This window comes from Brienomyrus brachyistius, chromosome 23 (genome assembly GCF_023856365.1).
Source record: "Brienomyrus brachyistius isolate T26 chromosome 23, BBRACH_0.4, whole genome shotgun sequence".
Lineage (NCBI taxonomy): Eukaryota > Metazoa > Chordata > Actinopteri > Osteoglossiformes > Mormyridae > Brienomyrus > Brienomyrus brachyistius.
Genome location: NC_064555.1, coordinates 12,348,893 through 12,374,736, shown reverse-complemented (window position 1 = coordinate 12,374,736; position 25,844 = coordinate 12,348,893). Strand labels below are relative to the sequence as shown.

The following is a 25,844-nucleotide window of genomic DNA, read 5'->3' as shown; positions in this document are numbered from 1 at the left end:
ATGCTCCTTTATGTAGTGTTCGCTAATACAGAATACGACAGAAATCCATTATCTTTTTAGTTAAATTGTTTTTTTTTTTACTTCAGAGTTGACTTGCTTGCCTAACCCTTGAGGATAGAGGTCTGATATCACTCACACAGCTGACACAGAAATATGAGATCAACAGTGGGCATTGTGGTTACATATTATAAAACACCTAGTGTCTTCTTGCTAATTTTCACTGCACTACTAGTTTTGAACTGGTGTTCTGGCAGAAATTAGTTAGTTAAATGTATAAACTTGATACTGAATATTCAATACAGTGATCTAAAGTTTCCAGCTTGTGGTTAATCCATATCACCTGTACAAAACTTAACTCCAATCCACAGGCTATGCCTCATTTGCCCAAATGGCAAACTGTTACACCATGGAACAAAGTTCTAACACAGTAATGGGACTGTACCACACCCCTCCCCCCCACACACACATACACATTTTTATATTTTTAATAATTTTTATTTTCTAGCACAAAATCAATGCGAAACAAAGCTTCTCAAGCTCATTTTTATCTCCCATCCATTTAACACACCGATCATAAAAGCTAACTTGTGGTCACACACACACACACACACACACACACACACACACACACACACACACGTCACATGGGTAAGAAGGGTGGATGGATTTACAGTCGATAGCTTCAGCATCGATTGTCTGACCGACCATTTGAGCATGCCTGGGTGAGCTAATAAAACAAACGAACTTGGTGGACCTAGTGGTTTATTTCAGTTCTTGGTTAAATGCAGTGGGAGTTCATATCACGGCATAAGCATCAATTTTGCTCTCCACAAAACTGAAAAAAAAAACCCCACAAATTCTGGTCACATTCAAAATATAGAAAGTCTTGCACACATTCTGCGTGAACATTAGAAAATCAAAAAAGAATTTATAAAACACTGAGCAAAATAGGTAAGAAAAAAAAAATCAAACATCTCTACATGTCAGTGTCATATAGTCAGGCGTTTGGCCTGCTGAAGCCGCGGGTCACGATGTAGCGATACATGATTACAGAAGACAATTAGACAATAATCAGTCCAGTTTTTTTAAAGCTCTGAGACACTGAAGACTATTACGAAACGGTAGGGTGTCGAAGCCAACTGTACTAAAATGATAAACTGTATAAAAGAAATAACATGCTGCCAGATTCAGGCACTCAACTTACACTAAAAAGAAGTCTATTCTATACATCCTTTTTTATAACAATTCAATCTAGCAAAAATATCCACTGCTTGGTTTGACTGATGCTTTAAATGACCTAATGTCAGCAAACAGACTTGGTTAAAGGCAAATGTACTAACCTGGAAATATATAACCCTGCCCTTTGCACACAGGCAAAAATAGTAAATCCTTTGTAATCTTTTCGGTCACTCACTCTACATGGTATTCAGATGGCTGGATTAGGAACTACAATTCCCATCTACCCCTGCCACCTCTGGCTCAGCATGAGGACCCCTAATGCTGCCACAGTGACTGTCACTTGTGCCAAAACATTTGGTAGAATGAAAACTACCCATTTCAAGTTTGCGCACACCTCAATCCTGCAATATATCCCTGGATCTCAGCATCGGCCATTTTGTGAACCGAGTCCACCATGTTCCCAGTTTCCTTTGGTCATGTTTATGGACCTCTGGTCAAGTCTCTTTATATATGGAACCCCCACCCACCTACATACATAGGTGTCATTAATATTGCAGACCCCTCCCTCTCAGCTTACTCTCTCCATCTCACCCACCCCCCTTTCCTTCCTCGCCCCCCCACCCTTCCGTCTCTCCCTCTCACTCATACTCTGCAATCAGGACCATCATGCCCACTCCAAGCAGCATAGCCAGAACCTCCAGCACCGACTGACCCAGGGAGGATCGCCCCGCCAGCAGCTCAGGCAGCACCGTCACCGTGGCGATGTACACAAAGCCCCCCGCCGTGAAGGGCAGGATCCAGGCCGTGGCGGCGGCCCCCACACCTTCGGCAAACAGGGAGCAGGCGGTGCCCGCCAGAGCGCCCAGGGCTGTCAGGAGCTGCAAACACATGGCCTGGGGGGGGGGGGGGGGGGGGGAGTGGCAATTAGGAACCATGGCAACCGTGCAACAGGCGGACCATCAGCAGGATATTACACAACTTCAATTATTTCACATGCATCCTTAAGTTTTTCTTGTGGACTCCAGTCATAAGAAAGGGTAGAGAAATCCTACTTTAGTGACAACTAACTAACTAGAGGCTGAGCCCCACACTGCTCCAACAAAATGCAAAGTGCAAACTCTAAATGGGATTAGCTTTCACCCTTAGTATGTCTAGCTGATAACCACGTACCTTCCTCTTGGTGCACCCCGACTGGACCAGGATGGCGAAGTCGCCGATCTCGTGGGGCACCTCGTGCAGCAGGATGGTGAGGGTGGTAACCGCTCCCACCCCAGAGCTCACCAGGAACGAGGCGCCGATGGCCAGACCGTCCGTGAAGTTGTGCGTGAAATCGGCCGCCAGGTTAAGGTAGCCTGACACTTTGATGTCTGAAGACAGAAGGACAGTGACAGTCACAGCCCAAAAAAGTTTTTATTTGGCAGTGAATTTGATAAAGAAAAATCATTCAAATAAAAGCCAATACTTGGCATGGTCGATGTCGTAAGGACCTTATTTTGGCAAACAGACTGAAAAATTATAGTTTCATAAACCTGAAAATATATAATCCTGCCCTTCTGACCCACAGTAAAAGTAAATCATTGGCAGTGTTTTTTCAGGTCACTGTATTTATATAGACTGACTGAAGACTAGAGGTGGAAAGTTCAGGTCCTGAAAGTAAAAAATCCAGACCAACATTTTATTTCAAACAATCAGTTGAGGACTCTGTCAATGTGACTCTTGTTTCAACCAACCAGTTGAATATAAATCTTGATCTGGATTTTTTTTACTTTCAGGACCTGAACTGTCCACCTCTGCTAAGGACTACAATTCCCATTTTTCTGCTGATAACTAACAGCATATTTCAGGCCCTCTCTATCCTTAAAAAAGGAGCCAACCACATGAAAAAACTGGCAGAAAAATTAGAACACAGAAAAATTACTGCAGAAGTGCAACCCAACGGTGTAGAGTCACAGTAGGTTACTGGGGTGTCAAGCAGCATGTGGTCTGTCAGCTGACTTACCATTGCTCTTCTTCTCTTTCTTTTCTGCCCCTATTTTTTTGCCTTTTTTCACTCCATCTTTCTCACCATCCTTCTCTTTTTCTTCTTCCCCATCATTACATTTGGCTTTTGGAGCAGCTGGCATTAAAGAAACAAAGAGCACGATTGTTGCAATGACATTTACTGTCTAATGAGTCATTGATTGGAAGCTGCTCAAAAGCTGTGTCACATGGAGTCGTCAGCATCCAATAGCTGTGCACGAGACATCTAACCAGCAGCTTCCTGGCCAATCAGTTTCACCTGGTGCTGTAACCATATCAACATAATTTACAATTTGTTCAAAAGCATCTGGGATTATTAAAGTGAACATGACAGAAATGTGATATTTCTACCAATGCATTCACTGCCTATTTCTGAGATCAGTCAAACTTTAGAGAACTTTAAACCTTAAAATTAAATATGGAGAACTTCAGCTGAAGATCACATCTTGCAGGAGATTTACTACCATGGGAGTGTCCATGTCCGTGTCCGTCTCCATCCTTCAGAAGACGCACAAATTTCTCAACCACTAGGAAGGCTATGATCCCACCCAGGACCCAAAGTCCCACGGACATCATGTGACCATGAGCGCCACCTGAATGTGAAACATGGTACTGCATCAGTGAGATCGCGGGGGGGAGACAAGACCCTGCATGAGGGATTTTTGAAACGAGCCATGAGCATCACTGTTCACATCATCCAGTTCTGCTGATAACCAACGCCATGTGTCAGGCAGACAGCATTTCACATCATAAATACCTTAAGATGACAATTACAATATATAACTGAAAATTAGTTAACTGTACTAGATATAAAACAAAAGGGATATAAAAACAAACAAGTGTCACCCTGTTATAGGCGTCGTATTTTACACACGTCATTCATATACAGCACAGCAATCGGAGGCGGAAAAAAAAAAAAAGAAGCTTACCATGCGAGTGACCATGATCATGTGACTCTGCCGGGGCGTGTGAGTGGCTGTGCTCCTCGCTTCCATGGTGAGAGTGAGGCTCTGGCGGGGCAGACGGCAAAATGCAAAAAGCTCAAGTCTATGGGGATAATGCATAAAACTGTGCAGAACAAACAACTACAAAGCAAATCTAACGAAACTTAACACATCTGAATTGCAACCGAATGTTATGTTGTACAGAACACTAAAGTATGACGTTATGGAATTCAATGACTATGCGCATTGTCAGGAATAGCCACTAGATGGAGACTCCACCACAGATTTCATCCAAGTATTTCACTGCTCATAATAACTGCCCTTATAAATCAAAACGATTATGAGTATAAATAAAAATGATCTTGCTGATTATCAGCAGGCTAACCATGATTCATGTCATTTTATGATGGTTAAGGGCAGGTTTGACATTAAGCTGGCTGGTCGTGACCCAGCAACTGCAGGCAACTTCAAACTCGGCAGCTGAATGAATCACCTCAAGAAGATCAAACCACCACACCCGAGACAACAGCCACAAGAAAAGTCATTCCTATTTGTTAAAGCTCAAGTTCGTCGCTCATATGCAAAGTCGTAAGGCCAAGCTCCCCATAGCACACGTTCAGCAAAAAAAGGCAACAGCAAAATATTGAAAATAAACACGTTAATGAAGATCGCAGTTACATTACAGTTACACTGACCCACAGCATCCCTGCACTGCGTGACGTCGGACACACTAACCGAGAGCGTGCGGAATAAGGTGTAGGAACGCGTCTCCAAGCAGACCCCCAGACGCAAAGCTCAGCAGGACCTTCAGGAGATTCTGGTGCTGGTCGGTGTTGGACTGGACTGGGATGAAGAAGAGGATGAGGAAGGGGGCGGCGCTGATCAGCACGGTGGCGCCAATTGCCTAGTCAGGCCGAAGCAGAGGGAGTGAGAGAAAAAGATTTTTACAAATGTTCAGGAATCCCACTAATCTTATATTGTTCATTTTTTTGGCAAAAACATTTAAAATCATATGCATTTAAAAGAAAATACATCACTATCAATATATATAAAAAGCAATAGGCAAAATGCATATGTAAAATGAAAATTAGGATGCAGTGACTGCATCTTCCTTGGCTGATCCCAATCGTTTTTTTTTTTTTTTTAAGCTTGACCTACTGATACTGATTTTCATTTTCTCATTTTAATATAAATAGCAAACTAAACATTTTAAACAGTTCTTTAGTCACCTTAGCTTTCTGTAAGCAAAATATTTTCAAACACCTTTTCAAATGAAAATGACTCTGAAAGTGTTGAATTAAATTGGCTGTTCCAAATGTTTATAGGGCAGCTCCTCCATGGACATCAGTTTTGGGAATGGTCTAGAAGACCCCAGGTACCTGCATCCACAGCTCGACCATGGTTCTCTTCTCTCCTGCTACATCTCGCCTAGGGCGCTCTGCACCATGGGAATGGGAGTGGCCATGAGAGTGGGTGTGGCCATGGGCTTCACTGTGGGCGTGGCCATGGGCTTCACTGTGGGCGTGGCCATGGGCTTCACTGTGGGCGTGGCCATGTTCCTCTGCATCCTTGGGGTTGTGGGAGTGACCGTACAGTTCCTCGTCTTGGTCGTGGGGCTCCTCATTGCCATGGTCATGTCCATGGGAGTGCGAGTGCCCATGCAAATCTTCCGGCGGAGGGAGATTAGCTTCGGCGCTCCACTTGCTGGCACCGTGATGCATCCTCACCCCCGGTACCTCGTGAGAGTGGCCGTGGCAGCCACCTCCCCCATGCGAGTGCGAGTGGCCATGGTGGCCGTGTGAGTGAGCGTGTCCGTGAGCACCATGGGAATGAGAGTGAGCCACAGTCAGCACCATTATTGTGCAGAGCACTGCAAGTATTAGAAGATGTACAGAGGCCATTGAACCTGGCAGAGGGACACATAAAATCAATAAGCTGCTTGCAACCAAGTGTGACAAGCTACTAAAAAGTAACCACAATGTTTTTTATCATCATTTCTGTTAAATATTTAGGACTGTGCTGAGAAAATGTGCCAGTAGTCTTGCCAATTATATTATGTTACTACAGTTATGTAAATAGCTTTTGAAATGGAGTCCATACTATTTGTGCATGTATTAAAATCTGATCTGATAATCCAGTCTGCATAGACACATAGACACACACACACAGACATTTTGCAACTGGCTAGGATGAAATCTATTGAATACCTATGAATCAGTCAACTACACAGATCCGAAGCAAAAGAACACTCAAACATCGATCTAACAAAGATCACTAAAAGGGGCTGGAACATCTTTCAAAACCCTCAAGCATTTGAAAAATGTTTTGCCCCATTTGGAGTGCACAGAGTCAATTATAACATACGGATGCAATGGCCGCGTTTCTGCAGCGTGGATCTACCCCAAATAAAACTTGGAGAATATTTATGAAAACCCAAGGAACTCTCATATATATATATATATATATATATATATATATATATATATATATATATATATATATATATATATATATATATATATATTAATAGCAAACGTCAACAATAGCTAGAGTCAGTTAACGACTACGTATCAGTATGTGTTTAAATAGACCATTATAGGGCTAAATAGCTGGGATGCATAATATTCGGTTTAAACTAGTTAATGCATTCCCAGTAAAGCACTAGTTAAGCTGTGGGTCAGCTATTTTCATAGCATATACCGTAGTTATAACCGGGTAAACTGAGATAGCTAGCTCGCAAGCACTCAAACATGTTGCACTTTAGCAAGCTTCAGTGAATGGAAGCTCTGCCGACCAATTAAATTCTGACTTACCAGCCAATGAGTCAGAAGCCCGTGATAGAAACAGTCAAAAATAATATACGAACCGTTTTCTACTCTAATACAGCCTACGCTACCACTTCATTATATCAATTCTTTCTCAGACGTGGCATCTGGTCAACTCAAAGCAGTCTCGCGTGATTTCCGTCGGTGAACCGCTTGTTCCGCAGGCCGGCCGCTAAACCATCGCGAGATCTTCCCGGGCTGTGGCACTGACTGTCCTGAAACTGAATAAAAAGCCGGATGCTAGGCGTACAAACTAAACGGAAACATAGATCTTCGAACCACTGTATCCAGGCAGAACTATGTACATGCGGGCATCTAGGCATGTACCTGCAGTTTATATAATTTATATAATTTTTTGGTAACGCTAATACAAGTAATATATATTAGAAGGATAAACACGTTTTTAAATAGGAATAAAATGCAAAATGTACAGCAAAACAATGCTCATAAAAATTCAAGTTTTATACTTGTTTATTTTGTTGAACATCTCTGCATATCACTTGGGTATTTCCTATGATTTACTATGTAATGTTTTTCAGTTTTAAAGCTAAATATGGTGGTAGAGCTGTCGTCGATTACATTAATAACTGAGTAATTTGCAGATTAATTTGACGATTAATCGGGTAATTGTTTATATTCCCCATGTTATGCACATGCAATTGTCAAATAATCAGCAGGGTTAAGACAAGTTAAGCGACAACATTTTTATTCTGTCATAGAAAACGAAACTTTCTCATTTTAAGATTATTTAGTACATGTTAAAAAATCTGTGTGGAGTTTACCGCTGCTGCTTTTTCTTGAGTACTGTATGCGCTCTCTGACGTTCATTTTCGTCCTTGGTGTTGCACTCACTCAATGTGGCATGCTTGTGAGAAATATTACCAAACAAATGAAGAGGCGAAATTAGAGCTGGTCATCTTTCACATTCATCTTGTGTTGTATCGGCGTATTTTGGATTCCACTGAGAACATTTTGATCACAAGCAAGTGATCAGAAGCCACCAACTTACAGACTATTGGCAGATAACAGCCTATAAGTTCTATTTGTCTATAGTTTATCCTGGCTAAACTTTCAACTCCATTTTTTAAACATATCGCAATACTCATCCAAAAAAAAAAAATATGGCAAACTGTTTCCAATATCGTTCATCACTACTCAATACATAATATATTTACCAAATTATAATATACACATATATTACGTAATAGACCTGTATTAATTAATAATATATAGTTATGTAGGCTGTTATGTAAGATGCAGCTAAATGACAGGACTAGATATATAGGAATCATAGAATTTAATCAAGCTAAATTATTTAAGTCAAAGTAATGACAGATAGGCTAGACTACTCCAGGACGCTAATGGACAAAAATATATTGTTCCATTGCAGTTCTGCTGTTGTGATATTTAGTCTGTGCAACGACTGTATATTCATTCTCTCCTAATTGGAAGTGCCCCCACATAACTGAGGCGATTTTTAATTGATGCTTTAAAAAACTCGATTAATCGAGTTTAATCAAGTAAGTTGCATGCTCAACACAGTAGTATATTTGACAGATAAACATAGTTTCTTATATGAAACAGTCGCATATGAACCCAGCTGTAGGCTTAGTCTTTACCTTTTACGAAGTTTCGAAAAACCTTTTTATAATGCATACCTGAATATTTTAAATGTTTAAATGTTCTTAAGTCAGCCATGTTGCACTCTTGCCTAACAGAACTGTGTTTGATGGTTTATGTCGCACCTCTGTTTGTTTGTGCAATATGCATGTTCTTCCCAGCCCTTACAGTTCAGCTCATATCCAAAGACACACAGTTAGCGTGTAAGAGATTGGCATCCCATCTAGGGTTAAGCCCAGCCTTACGTCTGTGCTGACTGGGATAGGCTCCAGCCCCAGCCACTACCCTAACTAAGATAAACAGTTTGAAGACAGATAAACTTAATGAATGCTTAATAATTCCAAGCACCTGAACTGGTCAGGGGATAGGTTGCTGCTATTGCTGATGGTGGCCTTGTTTTTTTGCAACTGCTCAAAGTTGGCGGCAAAATCCAGCACATACAATTAATCTTTGTTTCAATGCATCTTTTAAGGGGTACAAGTTCATTTTCCATCATTATATTACTGTTCATTAATACTTCATGGCAGCAAGCTGATCTGATATATTTATTAAACATGTTGCCTAACGTGGGTGGCCCAGTGAACAGGCACTACCACTCTCATACCTCTAGGACTGGGGGTTCGAGTCTTGTCTCCACTGTGCGTGTGGAGTTTTGATGCACTCCTTGTGTCATGCAGGTTTCATTCTGTAGTTCAATGATATGCAGTTATGCTAAATGGTGCCTGAAAATTTCCAATAGTGTGTGAGTGTGTGTCCTTTGATTGGCTGGCATCCTGTCCGGGGTACCTGGTGCCCTATTCTGCCTGGGATTAGCACCAGGCTGCCCCCTGACCAGGGTATGCAGTTTTCATAGCAAGTTTAGCAATTGCTAGTCATTCTAAAGTGATTCTATAATCAAAGGTGTTACATTGTACACTTGCCCACATACTGTCAAGTACCTTCTTTCTTGTTGCTCTGTTGTTGGAATTTTACCTGGATTCATATTCACACACAAAAAGACAATACAAGTGATCTATTAATTAACACAGCTCATCGGCAGCAGGGTTCCTGACTAGCTGTTTTAAAGCTTATACCCCTTTTGCAAACATCCTTGTTAATTATTCACTTTACATTTAAGCTATTTTTAAGCTTATGACTGAGGTGTAAACACTGGTAACTTTCAAAAATGCTAATCGGTACATTTGAATAACGTCCCGGAGGCGCTCATACATAAGACATCTGCCCCGACAGCCCCCCCCCTCCCCCCTACTCAAAGCAGCCCCCTTGACCGTTTCCCCATTGACCTGGGGGTCCCCTTAATTCAGCCCACTCCTCATCCGTGACCCTGCCACAATCAGCGGCCCTGCCGTGGGGACAGAGCGACCAGAGTTCAAGGTAAATTTCCTTTTCTTTCCCTCTCCTCCCTCACTCCTGTGTCCTCTCCGTCTCGCGCTCACATTCTATACCCAGTTATTAATCATATGCTGCCTCTCAAAGATTTGTCAGCAAAAAAAAAGCATGACTGCTTTCACAAATTAAAATCTTTTGAATTCAGCATTTCTTCTTTTAGGCTGTTTGTCATTTCCATTTTAATTCAAGTGACTCCCTTTTAATTTAGATGTGACAGCTTTGTATAATGGAACCCTATTGCATATATTCTCAAATTAGCTAGGATAATGCAGGACTAAGATCAGGACAGTTAGCTGTTATTTGAAAGATCCAGAAAATGATTATTTTTAAATCACCAAGTTCTCTGCCTTCTCAAATGTTTATGTACTATCGGTTTGTTGAAAATGCAACACTGTCAAATTAGGAATAATCGGGTCTGAACTTGGCTTACGTTTTTGTTAATGATCCATCATGTTAACGCAGCATTTAGGAAATGCTGTGCAACTCAACTCACTTCATTCTTTGTATGGTAACTGTGTGTCAGTTTAAACATTTTTCTGGGAGAACATTTCAAACTGGATTTAAGGAAGCACTTCTTTACACAGCGCGTAGTCAGAGTATGGAATAGTCTTCCTGATAACGTAGTGCAAGCTGAATCCTTGGGTTCCTTTAAATCAGAGCTAGATAAGATTTTAACAACTCTGAGCTATTAGTTAAGTTCTCCCCAAGCGAGCTTGATGGGCCGAATGGCCTCCTCTCGTTTGTATAGTTCTTATGTTCTTATGTTTAAAAGATGTTGTTTATCCCCAAACATTACTACTTGATGCTACCCATTTGAAGTCCATCTAGGGATTTGTCTAAGTCAGACATATTCTCCTCAATCCAAAGAAAGATATCTGATATTTCTCAGAAATATATCTTTGATTACCATGTCCGAGAATACATAATTGCAGTCTTTAGGAGTGTACTAAAATAATCACGTATCACTTTGGTCGGTGTGGTTCATTGTAATATGGAACAAAATTTCTCGACTAAAACGCATTTAAGGTTTACTCTGGTTACTAATGAGATATCAGCCATTTAACACTCAGGATTGGTTTCTTATCCAACTTAATTCAAATTGTCCAGCGTGTATAGCAGGGTCACGATTTCCAAGGAATGGGAATGACACATTTGGCTTATCTTTCATAAAGTATTTGCCACCTTCCTGTTATTGTTTTACGTTTTGTTATACATAAAGTCCCACAATGTTGTGCTTTCCACACTAAAAAATATTTAATTAACATGTAATAAGTTTTTACACATTTATGCAAAACTGCAATTTTTAAGAAATATACACTCAGTCATATCTATAATGTCTTAAAATATTTTCTATAGCTGTGCTGAAACGTACAATTAACACTTGGCATTAAACCTGAATTCCATCCATGGTCAACACCGGATTATTTGTTAATCAGGAGGCAGAGCCTGGTTGGCTGTTGACACAGACAGGAAACAGCTGAGCCTTAAGCAGGACAGCGCTCCCATCAGCCACTGACAACTGCTCAGATTATTCTGCCCATATTCTGCTCAGACCCATATGGGTACCAGGGACCAAATATTAAATTCAGGGCTACCATGGTTACATGCATGCATTGGGCCTGAAAGTGGACAAAGAAAATAATCTGACTCCTTTGGGAAAAATGATCCATATTACAATGATATGTGTTCCGAAAACCTAATTTAAAAACAATGGAGCCTTTCCATTTTTAGGTAAAAGGATAGTTGGGTTAACTTTGTAGGTAGAACATTCCTAACAGCCTCTCAATGTATTATTGCAATTCTGTTACTATTTATAAGTAAATGGGTGTAGTTCATACAGTTTGTTCGAAGTTGCTACTTTTCCAGTGACTTAAAATTATATAATCTGTGTTGAAGGCTCTGATGTCTTTGGTGATTTCCACAGCTGACAATTTTGTTAATATTTGCCGTTTATTTTCTATTTACCGAAGCAATTCAATTTTGGAATTCATCCAAGTATAGATAAGGTTTGGCTTCCCCAGGATAAAAATCAGCGATCTACTGATCACTAGTACAGTTCATTGTTTGGATTTAATTGGAAAAACCATCTCACATCAGTTACATTGTTTACTTAAATCACTTTAATTTATATAAAAAACTAATCACCATGCAATTTGTTGTTTTTGTTTGTTTTTGTAATGTTACCCCCATTAATCAAATTTTCTCGACAAATGTTACAACTTTTGAAATTTAGTTGATAGGAGCCATAATGTTTATTAATATCAAACATTGTATCTCCTTAATGTTATATGTAATAATATTGTAAATGAAACAAACTAACTAGTCTAAAGTTTCTAAACAGCAAACAGTTTTGCCTGAGGGCAGGTTTGTTAAATTTTCCTATTTTCCAATTCTTAATTTCCGCCTATTTCCTAGATACCCCAAAAAAGATGTCAAACTGTGCTTTAAAGTTAGGTTGTCATGTTTTTGCATGCATAGATGTAATCTTATTACAGCCACACACACGTGCTGCATCACCTTGCCGTGCTTCAAAAGAGCCACGTTCCAAAGTCAGCATGACTTCCGGGTTTATGTGTGTATATCGGTTTGCGTTCACTGCATTGGTTTTATTTTATTTCATCTTTGTCTTTCCTATGATCTATTTTGCAGATGTTGAACTTTAATACATTGCCAGCTTATGTAGATATTAAGCACCCAGTAAACTATGCAAATGTGTATATGTTTACATTCTAGTTAAATATTAAGTGATTATAGTATATATTAATAAAGGTATTTACATGACATTATCTTTAGAATGGAATTTGTAAGACTGGAAGTTGTCATATTATGAAGTTTTAAGCATTTTCAAAGGAATCCAGGCCCTACAGGATGATGGGTGCACATTGCAAACCCTTAAGTGATTTTGCCTTTCGGATGAGGAAATTTTATTCGAACAATCACTGGAATATATTTATTTTCCCAGCGCCAGTTAGAACACAGTCCCCCAAGTGTGCCATTGTTTCCCCGAGTATCGCTTATTGGTTAAAGGTGACACAGACGCACAGCCCGCCAAATCTCTCAAAAGCCGCATTTGCCAGGACATTGATAGGAGTCAATTGCCTGTCAAATGCCATGCACGATTAGACATTAGTAGGTATAGTGGCAGCGTAGGCTGCCTCCCAAAGATGTTTGTCAGTGGGCCCCCTCTCCGATTCTTCTTTTATCTTCGCCCAGTTCAATGTTAATGTCCCGTTGTGTCCAGTCAGCCAGCCCTCCAGCAAATGGCCCTCCCTCTTTTCTCACCCTCATCTCCTCTTGTCTGCTGTCCAGCTGGCTGTGACCTCTGACCCCCTGACCCTCACTCCTGACCCCTGGACTCTTTCCCACGCCACGCCCTTTTGTGCGGACCTCACCATGGCGACACAGTGGTCACCGCTGCCACGGTAACAGATGGACAGAACCCTGGAAATGACTTCATTGAACCGGACTGCGGACTATCTGCCCGGGATGCCTGCCATCAATTCCACTGCAGCGCAGTACTATCTGATTAAATCATTGTCACAGCTATCTTAGATCGGCATGTTCATGAGATAAAATAATAGAAATAAAACATTGTTGTTGCGATTACTACATCTTCGGGTCATGTGGCATGTCATCTTGCGTGTTCCTGCACCCCTTTTGAATAAAACGATATTTCAGTTTGTTTGTGCAGAGATTTATGAAACTTCCGCAGGTGGTTCGGTCTACCTGCGCTTAATGATAAGGCCTTTGCTGTAGATAAACTAAGGCTGCGATAAACTCCTGACAGACTCCTAGGGCTCCAGGGGACTAAGGGGACTGGGGGGGGGGAAGATGTGAATTTTGCGAGGAACCCATTTACTTGCCTTCTCTGTGGATTAAAATAAGCTAATGAATGGAGCCTTTTTCAACCAGAGCCGGGGTCCATTGTGTTATAGCTTAGTCCAAGCTTTTGTTTTGCGTGTTATTATAAAGGTTGGAGTTACTTTCAAGTCACAGGGTGGTGAACGTCCTGTGAATACAGTCAGCTGTTATTTGAAATCAGTCTTACATATCTCTCTGGACAAACGTTCCAAGCACAGTAGCAAAGGTGCGGTTTTCCTACAAATATTGAAGCACGGCACAAAAATCCAAACCGCCGTGCATTTCAAGCTCAACCGAACCACCAGGCCAAGTCTGTTGATGCCCTGACAGACTGACCATTGATGCGAAATCACGCAAGCGCAGCCACGCATTCAATTTTTGATTTTCTATCCCCCCCGCCCCCCACCCTCCCGGCCAGCATCTGCATCTCTATCTTTCTCTCTCTCCCCCCTTGCTCCTCCACTCCCTCCCTCTCTCCCCTCTCCCTCTCTCCCATTTTATTGTACCAAAAGAGATTTTCTCCATTGAAGCCCAGTCTCTTAGGTAACCCCAGTCCTGCATGAAATGAGGAGGATGGAGAGAGAGGGAGAGAGTGAGAGAGAGAGACACACACACAAGGAAACTGAAAGACAGAGAGGGACACAGACAGAGAGGGCTGAAGACTTAGAGAGTGAAGAACGGGAGAAATTACCAGAAAAAAAACAGAGTTCAGTGCTGAAACAGAGCATGTTACAGAGGCCGAGTGGAGATCAGGGCAACAGCCGGGAGGTAGGAAGAGCACATTACGGTTATTATGGTAACACTGACATCAGCAGTTGTTTTTTCAGTCTTTAAACTTTATTTTTCACCTACTTTGTGCTGTATATTATTTGGTGATATGTTTTACACTTGCGCACCTAAAGTATATCATCATTCTTTCGTAAAGCTCGCATGATTATGGATGTATGTACTATTATTTCTCCTGCAGTGTTTATAATGGTGCTGGAGAGGCCTAAGGCAGGATGCTGACAGGGGACTGGCTAAGAGCAGGGGGTGAGGATGAGGCTGTTAGCTGAGCCGCGGCGCTCGAACACTCGCTAACCGGAAAGTTAACCTGAGCGCTCTGAGCCCCAGGGCGATGCAGCAGGCAGGGCACTTAAGATCAGGAGGTACCTGTTGCTGCTTACCCCTTCAGCCAGACTGCATGTCTGCTTCATGCTTTAACGAACACTGCGCTCCAAAATTAATTACAAACGTAAAAAAGCTTTGTCATCATTTACTTCTTATTATATGGAATTTCCTAAATAATTTATATGACCAAAGTACCCAGTTTGGAACATAAGGACTAATATCTCCATCATATGAAGGTGTCAGTCTTGATTTAGGGGATCTGCAAACCATTTTGCCTTTATTTCAGGTGAGCTCAAATAAAGGGCCTTAACTGGATTATAATTTAATAAAGTATTTCTTCATTAAATGTTTTTATTAATACATCAGAAAATATTTCAGAGAATAACACAGTATATGACAAAAGAAGCTTTATCACTAGAGCGATACAATTTATCGAATAAGTTTTTACACTTTTTTGCATTTTTAGTAGTAGAATAAATGGATCATACTGTGGTCTGTTAAAAATACATATATGTGTACTTATATTTTGTTAAATCCTCTATTCTGAATAATTCACAAATTAGTACTATTTTTATAGTTTATAAATACAGTTATAAATATAGTTTATAGTTTACAGTTTTTTTAAACATAATTTAAACTAAACTCCAAAGCGATGGCACTGCAAAGTTTTAGTGAACCCTGTCCTCACGAGAGCAGATGCTTCTCTTTGCTTATTAATTGTTCGACTGCATATGAAATAGAGGTATGGAACCAAGATATATTATGTTTTAACTAGACTTTTTAAACTTCGGGACTGGAAAATTAGGGAGACTCCACACAGGCGCTGGCACTGGATGGCATAGGAGGTAGGCATTATGTTTGGCTGCTGTTTGATCTTTTCATGATTTATTGTAGGTCTCATTGGGCTAATTCAGATTTCCACTGCAGCTTACGACGCTGGGCTTCCTGGGCTTCATTTCTTTGATCAGGTTGACCATGAGGAGCTCCTTTTGTAAACGGTCTTGCTGACCGAGAGGGTCACTCCATTGCGTCCTGCTGTGGGCCTCCCTCCCCGCCTGCCTCTGTCCCTAGTGCCCCTGTGACCCCCCCACCCTGCACCCCTCCATCCATTGTTCCTGGGTGTCCGTTGCTGATTGTCCAAACGCAATTCTTGTGTCTGAGTCTCTGAAATCAGGAGTTGTGGATGGACATCACGCACCTGACTCTTTCTCTCATCAGGGGCGGAATGAGGAAGATGGAGAGAAGCCCTTTATAAAGCTAAGAGACTAGAAAGTTCTTTTTTTCTTAAATCATCCACTCCTGCTTTTCAGCTATTGGGAAAAAAATCCTTCACATGAATTTAAAGGTTTGCGTGGTTCGGCTCCAAAACATGAGAAACTTCTTGTGTCCCTCAAGAACTGCTTGACGTACTTCACACGGACAACACCAGATGCTCTCAAGTGTCGAAGTGGTTCATAAGTCCGTGGTACCTGTGTCCCAGGCTTAATCTTCCTTCTGCCTCTCTTTTAATCAATTTATTACAGAAGCACAAAGCGAGAAAGGAAGGAGAAAGAATGGAGGTGAATGAGTTTAGAATGTGGGGGTTGTTTGGCAATGTTGAGGGGCTAGGAAAAGAAAAAATAAAAGGAGGGATTGGTGTGAGAGATGGGGAGAGAGAGGGTTTAGGGAGAAAGTGGGATTAACTAGGAGTGAAAGATATAAGGAGTGTAGGCAAATGGGCAGAGAGGGTAGCCAGATGAGGCAACAAAAAAATAAAAACTGAGTGTGACTCTGGAGTGAGCAGCAGGGAGAGAGCTGGTGGGAGCTGAAAGGGAGAAACTGCAGGAAAGGAGTTAAAATGTACGGGAGGAAAAGGAAAAGTGAGGCGAAGATACATGCAGGAAGAGATCAAGAGGGGGACGGCATTAAAATGCTAATCAACTGACTCAATACACAACAGGCCCGCTGACCGGGCTAATCACTGGTGGACACACACGGAGGCTAATCCCCAGGCGATCTCCCTCTCGTACTCGCGCGGCCACAAACGCACGCTCTCGCTCGTCGATATATTTACACTGAATATAGTCTCTTTCTTTGTTTCAGCTAAACATTTCCTGCGAAGTTTGAATGCACTTGAATTGGCTAAATAAATGCCGTTCTAACACCAGCCATGAATTTGTATCACCCGTTTTGTACTTTCCAACTTACCGTTATCATTATATTTAATTATCCTTTTAACTTCAAAAGTTAAAACCTTGAAAACTGTAGATTTGGAAGTGCCTCTAATCTCCTGATTTACTCAAATATAGCATGAGAGCTTTGCTACAGAACAGCTGTCCCTCTGACTTGCATCTATTTATACAGACAGGTGTTTTACACACCAGTATTTTTTTTTTTGTTCTGGGTTTTGCAATATCCTCAACTATTTCATAGCATTACTTAAAATCTAAGATAATCCTCCCTGTTAAATGTAGCATTTTCAATCATTATGTGTTTTCTAAACCGATGACCACCCTTTAACGTTTTTTTTTTGGTTAATGGTTCGTTACATAGGCCTACTTTAGTCGGCCCGTGTAACTGCATGGTCACCATTTCACCACCAGTTCAGCTCCCATTGAAGATTCTACTACAATGTCAAATCTTTGCCATCGTTGCTTCTGTACTTTGCATAATGGTTATTATAATCAGTTATATTAAGTTGATGCCGACTGTAACCATATCCTGCAGTGTATTTGCAAGAAAAGGGTAAAGCGGATTTCGGTTATTTCCGTGGCATTGTTTTATGTCGGCTTTACACGTGTTCAGTGACATTCACGTAGTTCGTATTTCGTGGTTGAGGGGTTTTTGTTAAGTTATAATATGCCATTTAAATTAAAGTGCCCCACACAAAGGGGACCCAAACCTTATGACTGGTTTTCGCATTATGAATTCCAGGGCCAGTTTCGATACGAGTATTGTTTACTGTTACTGTCATTTGTAGAAAATTGTCTCATACATCTTAACATACGTAAACATAATTAATAAACTGTTACGTTATTTGAAACACCGACTTATGTCCTGTCTTTATTAATTAGAATAGTTCATCTGTTACATGATATTAAAAATGTCTGTCTATTATTAAAACAGAAAAGCTACATTTGTATATAGATGAACACAGAATTCTGCAATGCAGTTAATCGATATAGCGTTAGCAACTTTCATAACAGGTACTTTTACAGTACTTTTTACAGTCTGTATTTTCATATCCTAAATTCCCCTTTAATATTAATTAAAATATACAAACCGCTAATACTAATAATATTTTTTGTAGTCTATTTGTGTGTGGTATACTTTTCATGTCCGCATAGGCTACATGTTCCTACCTCTCACCCGCAGAGTAATCTAATTGTAAGCAGAGAAAGTTAGGATTTTCCACGGTAATAAAGAGACTGTTAAATGCAATAAAAGCTGGTCGGGCGCTGAGTGATGGTTCTGCGAGCCGCCGACAGGGGCGGCTGCACGGCTGCGCCGTGGATGGAGAGGACGCCGAAGCTGCCCGGTCGGGAGGCGGGGGGAACATCCGCCGGAAAGATGGATTCTGCTCGGTGACGCTGGGGCTGATACTTCGCTCTTATTACTTTCGTTCTGAACAAGTTTTTAAATGAATATTATTACTAGAATTTGAAACGATCGGAACAAAAGCGGTCGCCTAGATCCACTACGGGGCGCGTTCGCGTCTGCTTATAGGGGGGAGCGAGTGCTCGTGCGCCGAAGTGTTTGAGTTTCTAGCTCGGTAACCTTCCAGTAACCACCGATCATATATAACATTTGGAGGTGAGTAGTTAGTTTGCAGTACAAGCAACGGTACGGCGGCACAGTGCAGTCTCGGCAGCCGTCAGATTCCTATAAAATACATTAAAAGTACAGGTTAGTTACTGGGCTGATTTAGATGTGCATTACTTCCCCGACCGTAACTGTTGAAATTGTTAGCTTAAGTGGCTTAGCAGAAGAAATATTTGAAACTGCTGAAAAAGAGGAACTAAAATATTATATGACTGCTTTCTGCATTTTTGTCCAGATGGTGCATTTCTGCATGTAGCCTATCTGCCCGCGATGTGTAGTGAGACGCCATATGGGTGGCCGTGCTGATATAAGCTGTGATGTTCACGGACTTGGCGACGGCCGCTTTTCTTTTGAAGTTATTTCGCTACTGTTGCTTGTGGACAAAGTAGGTGCGAAAGTGCGACGCCTTTAGCGGCTACATTTTACACGGGCATTGCGGTTGAGGTTACTGGCTAAGTGTCCGCGTTAATCGATAGTACGTGAGATCCACGGTGAAATTTATTAACGCGTAAGTAATGAGTTTCCTGAGAGATTCCGTGTTTTTTCATTGCAAGGTCAGCGGCGACTCGTGGAGCCGATTTCACGACATTATTATTTATTAATTTCTTTGAAAAAATAGAGAACCTCAGCCCGGGTCCGTGGGCAAACAACTTAAAACTCTAATTTAAAGTCAATGTCTAACAGGGCTTCCTAACATTTTATGATCAATGTGGTTGTTTTAGCACGTAAGCGTGTAAGACGCCTGGAGTGGCCCGGGATATTTAAAAATCTGACAAACTAAAAATATTACAATAGACGACAAAATACGTGACATCAGGGCACTGTTAAGTCATACTGGAATGTTTACTGAGTGATACCATGGGGGAAGATATTCTTGCTGTTGACCGTATCAGAATGTAATCCAGGTGCCCCTGTTCCCTTTTAACCCAGGACACTGAGACACAATGGCCACACCAGTCAACGCACAGAACCCCAGCAAAACATGGGAACTCAGCTTATACGAACTACACAGAACGCCACAGGTGGGTGTTAAACTGGTGAGCATAGTCTATCCACGAGGGGTCTGGGGACAATGTGAGATTACGGTAGTAGTGCTTCTAGTAGTCTAACATACATAGATGGACAGGTGTGATTTTTGCTTGAATTGGCAGCTAATGACCATCTCTTAATGGTAATTTTACTGTTGTACCAGGGTGTAAATTAAGGTGAGACATTTCTGAGGCTGTGGATTTACAGTGCGGCTGCCTTAATTTTCTGGTGAAGATCACGAAGGTCCATCGATCGATTAACGGCTGTGTGCCACAGGAAGCGATCATGGACAGCACGGAGATTGCGGTGTCCCCGCGGAGCCTCCACAGCGAGCTGATGTGCCCCATCTGCCTGGACATGCTGAAGAACACCATGACCACCAAGGAGTGTCTGCACCGATTCTGCTCTGAATGCATCGTCACCCGCCCTGCGATCGGGGTATCCTCAGCTTGTATTTTCATGGTCTTGAGTTTGTGTGTGGTTGTGGTGGGGGGGGGGGGGGGCGGCAAAGGACCAAATCCTTCCCCCCCACCCCCAGTTCATTTCTGTACTTTTTTTTTTTTGTGGTTTTTTTGTTATTTAGTTGAACTTTCAGGAAGGTCTATATCATGACCAATTTATACGCAGCGCTTTCAAGGTTTTTGTATGATTAATAGACCCTCCCACCCTCTTTGTTCGTGCCCCCCCCCCCCACCAGCAACAAAGAATGCCCCACCTGTCGCAAGAAGCTGGTTTCGAAGCGCTCGCTGCGGCCCGACCCGAATTTCGACGCACTCATTTCCAAGATCTACCCTAGCCGGGACGAATACGAGGCCCACCAGGACCGCGTGCTGGAACGCCTCAGCCGACTGCACAACAAGCAGGCCCTGAGCTCCAGCATAGAGGAAGGCCTCAAGATGCAGGCCCTCCACAGGTATGTGGGCCATACGGGGGCGGTTCTATGGGTCAGCTGGATGGCATTGTTATCCTCGGTCGCGCCAAACTCATTCTGTAACAGAATGTCTCCTCCGTGAGCTTATAGGGCCGTACACTGTCTCCAAGCAGTGAACTCGCATGAATAGCCTGGAAAGGGCACTTTGGCCATTCTGCCCATCACAGTCTATAATTCATAATCATGATAGAAGCAAGGTGCTAAAGTTAGATCACACATGTGACTGCAAAGCTGCTGGCCAGCTTTTGGACCGTTGATGTTCCTTGGTCCCTTGTATACAGTGGCTTAAATTCTAAGAAAGTCAAGCTCCATCCATCTGTTTTCTGTAACTGCTCATCCTATGGGTACCAACCCAGGATGGAGCACCAACCCATGGCAGGGTACAGAGGCACCATTGACTTACCAATGCATACCTGGAGTGACTTCAATTCACCTTAGCATGTTTTTGGATGCCCTGAGGGGGTGGGGGGAATGGAGTACCCAGAGGATAACCCAGGATGACATAGGGAGACCATGCAAGCTCCACACATGGAGCCATGCTGAAGACTTGAACCCTGGTCCCAGAGGTGTGACAGTACTAACCACTGTACCACCGTGCTGTGCCAAATTTCAATGTCCAATAACAGAAATGCAGTTGAAAGTTTGAACTTATTGACACAGACATTGTGATGTGGTATCTGCATTCTAGAGGCTCAAGCAGTGACACTGCATAGGTACTGTTAGGCACTGCATAGATACTGTAAGGAAAGAGTCCCATCTCAAACCCGAGCTGTTTGTGACTCTGCTTAACCCCACACCCCCCACCCAGAGCGCAAAGGGTTCGAAAGCAGCAGCAGGAGAGCGACAACACCACGTTCAGCGGCGGCGAGGACAACTGTGATGCTCGCTCCCATGACTCTGTGCCAACGCACCCTGCCCTCCCGCCAACGGAGGCGGGGCCTAGCCACAACAAGCGCCCCCGCCTGTCCGACGAGTCCTGTCCTGAGATGGACCGGGGCAGTCCTACACCACCGCCGTCACACCACCATGATGGACCGGCCTCTGAGATCGAGCTGGTGTTTCGCCCGCACCCCCTACTGGTCAACACCCAGGAGTACAGCCAGACCAGGTGAGTGGGGTGAGTCTGCCTCACACTGGAAAGAGACGGTGTGGACGGCTTTTGGATTCAGAAATGGGATAGTTTGGTGTCATTTAAATATAAATCACTATCTTGGGTGAATTTGACCCAAATAAAAGTTAGCCTTAATAAACCTTTCAGATACAGTTCTCTTTATTTAATCCCAGGTTTAGATATACAGGCAGCTCTCAACTGATGTAAGTAATCCGTTTTACGAACCCTTACATAAATCATGTTTTGCGTAAGTTGGATGTACCTTCCCATTTTATTAAAAGCACTTAATAGCAAATACACACATGCCAAAAATATGCTAGTAATATGGACAAAAGAACACATTAAATGGATGAAAAGAAAGTGTAAATTTGCATAAAGCTATGTCACCTTTTTGCATTGCTTCCGCATCTCTGATATTTTGGCTTTGATAACTTCCTGTATCAACTGTACTTTTTTTAACTGACATCTCTTATCCTTAATTTTAAGGAATACTATACATGTGTGTGTATATAAAGTGTTTATGTCAGTAGTGCCTTCATACCTACAGATATGTGAAAACGACAGCTAATGCTACGGTGGACCACCTTTCCAAATACCTGGCCCTGCGCATCGCCCTGGAGGAGCGGCAGGCCAAGCGACAGCCAGAGAGGCCAGCGGCCGGGGAGTCAGCGGCGGGAGATGAAGGGGGCGGGGCAGGAGGAGGGGGAGGGGCCAGTCTACAGGATGTCAGCGAGAAGCAGTACACCATCTACATCACCACGTCTGGCGGGCAGTTTTCAGTGAGTGGGGCTGCATGAATACGGTGCAGGAAGCCATTGAAGGCCCTCTCCCTCCATCACTAATCTATCATGCATCTTATGTCAGTGTTTCCTAACCCGGTCCTCAGGGACCCCGAGACAATCCATATTTTTGCTCCTTCCCAGCTCCTGGGAGTGCAAGTGGGGAAACACCATCTTATATCATATCCTGTGTCTTTTGTGACTTAATTCTGTTCTTTTCTGCTTTCTCTCAGATACTGAATGGTTCCCTCACGCTGGAGCTGGTGAACGAGAAGTATTGGAAAGTCAGCAAGCCGCTGGAACTGTACTATGCCCCCACCAAGGACCACCAGCAACATCAGCCGCAGTGAGGGGGGGGGGCACTCCCACCTCTCCTCCTGCCTGGACAGCGTGGACCCTCTCCTCTTCTTCCCTTGTCAGCCATGCCATGAAGAGTTTTGATTTTCTTCTCTAAATTTGAAACTGGGAGAAAACCTGCTGTCACTTTTTCTTCTGAAATCTGAGCACAATCAAACCTTTTTATATTTATCTGAGTCAGAAGTTAGAGTTCACACTTGACTGAAATGTTGGCTTGATTTTACTTTTCAGATCTAGGATGTGGGGGTCTGTGTTTCTCACCACGATGAAGCCAAGACCTCGTTCCACCCCCCTCAGTTCTCTTCGGACCTCATGAAGAGATGTGACTCTTTGTTGTCCAAATACGCCAGTCGACACTGTGTGTGTAGCTCACTGCCCCCAGCCTTTCTACTCCTTTCTCCTGACCTCGAAAAATACCTGTTTAACTGTCCACTATTATTTTGTAGTAATTCTCCAAGTGGACTGGTGTAGGTGGCAATGCCATTCACAGGCACATCTCATCAACGAGAGGAGCAAATTTTCTGATGACTGAATACATTTCACATGTGACTGATGGATGTGTGCTTTTTTTTGTACATCTCAATTGATCAGGGGCTGTCTGGAAGTACCGCTCTCCAGTGGCAAAGATGAGGTCTGGAATATTGATCGATCTAAGTGAATTAGGCCAGTGTTTCTCAAACCAGTCCTCAGGGACCCCCAGAGAGACACATTTTTTGCTCCCTCGCAGCTCCCAACACATCTGAATCAGGTATTTAGTGTTCTTGCTTGGCCAAGAGCTGGGAGGAAACAAAAAAATGTAGGTTGTCTGGGGGTCCCCAAGGATTGGTTTGAGAAACACTTGCTTAAGCTACTCTGAACAATCAGCTTCCTCTGACTTAATCCTCTACCTTTCGCCCAGTGTTTACAAGGATGGGCTCCAGGATCAGCCCATTCCTGTACCGGATGAGCGTCATGGATGGATTTTTTTCTACTACGTCCTAAGTACTACATGAACTGATACCGTCACCTTTGGTGTGCACAAGCTCTCTCCTACTGCATCAACCGGTTCTACTCACTGTGAGGTTTCTGCTTTGCCCCCCCCCCCCCCCCCCGGTGTTCTGTACAATGATGGTTACCCACAGACAGCCTCAAGGTACCTCAGTACTTGGTCACCATGGTCAAAATGTTGCTTTGCCGTTGCATTTTTCACCAGAGTCCCCTTTCATCAGTCAGCCAATGTATTTACAAAAAGTCTGTAGATTACGTGAGCAGCAAATTTACGTTTAGACTGAATTTTGAAATCTGGGGATTTCTTTACTCCTGGGCCAAAAAATGTCTCTAGTTGTGGCTTCTCATAAATTTTGTAAGATGCGAACTGCATCTTTTTAACTGAATCTCTGATATCAGATTGATCATCGAGTCGTGTCTGACTTTTATACAGGAGATTAAGAGTTTTATTTCGGTAAACTTCCTCTGGCGATTTTGGCTGGGTACTCCAGTCTTGATGCTGCCTGAGTACACTGTGATGGATTTGTGATCTCATCCTGCGTCTGGAATTGACACTGACTTTGCAGTTATGGTGCGTCAAAACTGTATGTCTGCCTGATCTCTCCAGGTTTGAGATTTCCCCAAAATGAGATCTGAAAGTTTGTAATGGCATCTAAGTTTGACCATTAAATTTCTCCTGATGCTTTTACACCATGTACCATATGTTTGTCAGTCAATATGAAGGCTGGAACGGTCATTCCTTAACGTCATCTTATACTTTTCACATTTGATATTGAAACACTGGGTCTCAAGTACATGTGCATCTTTGTGTATTGGACTGTTTTTAAGTTTAAACTTCAGACTGGTGTGAAAACTATAGCAACACTTTGGAACTGTGAGTCATCAGAATGGCTCGATATTCCTATGAATTTAAAAATTCCACCACTCCTCCATCTGTTTTCCTCTGCTTACGTGGGGTCAGGTTGCATGGGCAGCAGTCTAAACCAGGATGCCCAGACCTCCCTCTCCCCAGCCACCACCTCAAGCTCATTTGGGACGATACACAAGCATCTCCAAGTCAGCTGAGATATCGCTGGAGTGTGTCCTGGGTCTGCCCTAGGGTTTCCTCCTGGAAGGACGTCAAACACCTCTCTGGGGAGGCATCCTAGCGAGATATCCAGACCACGTCATCTGTTTTCTTTTGAGTGGAGGAGTAGTTCTACTCTAAGCTCCTCCCATGTGCCTGAGCTCCCCACCCTTTGACTAAAGCTGTGCCCAGACACCCTACAAAGGAAGCTCATTACCCTGATATTCTTTCAGTCACTACCCAGAACTTGTGACCATAAGTGAGGGTAGGAACATAGATCAACAGGTCAATCAATAGCTTCACCTTTCGGCTCAGCCTTTCTTACTGCATCAGAATGGTACAACATCTGCATAACTGCTGACACTGCTTCAATCCACCCGTCTATCTCCCACTCCATTCTTTCCTCACTTGTTAGACCTCAAGATACTGCCTTAAGTGGCACAGTGTGTAACATCCCCAATCTGGAGGGAGCAATCCACCCCTTTTTTTTCCCAAACCATAGCAAACTGCTACAGTGCATGTTGGAAGTTATAGCTTAATGACTGACAAGATAATTCCACCAGCCCACTGTGCTGGTGGAATTAACTGCAGTAACTGGCTAGCAACCAACTGTTTAAGTTGTGAAAACTACTAAATAATTGAGATTAATATTTTAAACATAGCATGATTTCCATCACGTAAAACTGTTACTTGCCATTTCAGTTTGACAAGGTCAGAAACTCAATTCAGAACAGTCAATATATTGTTTAGAGCACACAATTTAAGCAATACCTAGGATGATTATTCTAGATGACCAGGAACATCAAGCTCTACCATGTACCCAGTTCACAATGACA

The 25,844-nt window shown here is 42.6% G+C and overlaps 2 protein-coding genes across 2 annotated transcripts; one reads left to right on the top strand and one right to left on the bottom strand.

The window, feature by feature from the left end:
* Positions 1 to 473: 473 nt before the first annotated feature.
* On the bottom strand, positions 474 to 7,105 carry slc39a7 (solute carrier family 39 member 7). Its single transcript, XM_048993303.1, has 8 exons — positions 6,956 to 7,105; positions 5,522 to 6,048; positions 4,878 to 5,046; positions 4,128 to 4,208; positions 3,663 to 3,791; positions 3,179 to 3,295; positions 2,350 to 2,546; positions 474 to 2,072 (listed from the first exon to the last, which is right to left on the bottom strand). Exons 2-8 carry the CDS (start codon positions 6,041 to 6,043, stop codon positions 1,818 to 1,820), a joined length of 1,470 nt encoding a protein of 489 aa, XP_048849260.1. The 5' UTR covers positions 6,044 to 6,048; positions 6,956 to 7,105; the 3' UTR covers positions 474 to 1,817.
* Positions 7,106 to 18,413: 11,308 nt separating this feature from the next.
* On the top strand, positions 18,414 to 24,637 carry LOC125718965 (E3 ubiquitin-protein ligase RING2-A-like). The gene is given in 8 exon segments (XM_048993316.1): positions 18,414 to 18,739; positions 19,679 to 19,770; positions 20,054 to 20,200; positions 20,202 to 20,215; positions 20,475 to 20,690; positions 21,517 to 21,816; positions 22,367 to 22,598; positions 22,832 to 24,637. Coding segments are annotated over 7 exon segments (1,104 nt in total). The 5' UTR covers positions 18,414 to 18,739; positions 19,679 to 19,692; the 3' UTR covers positions 22,949 to 24,637.
* Positions 24,638 to 25,844: the final 1,207 nt, after the last annotated feature.

Bases quoted from the DNA above. Each gene is read 5' to 3' on its own strand.
- slc39a7 (XM_048993303.1), bottom strand. From the start codon at position 6,043: ATGGCCTCTGTACATCTTCTAATACTTGCAGTGCTCTGCACAATAATG. The intron at 4,209-4,877 runs GTTAGTGTGTCC...CTGCCCCGCCAG, and splicing joins CCTTATTCCGCACGCTCTCG to AGCCTCACTCTCACCATGGA. The intron at 3,792-4,127 runs GTAAGCTTCTTT...TTTCACATTCAG, and splicing joins TGATCATGGTCACTCGCATG to GTGGCGCTCATGGTCACATG.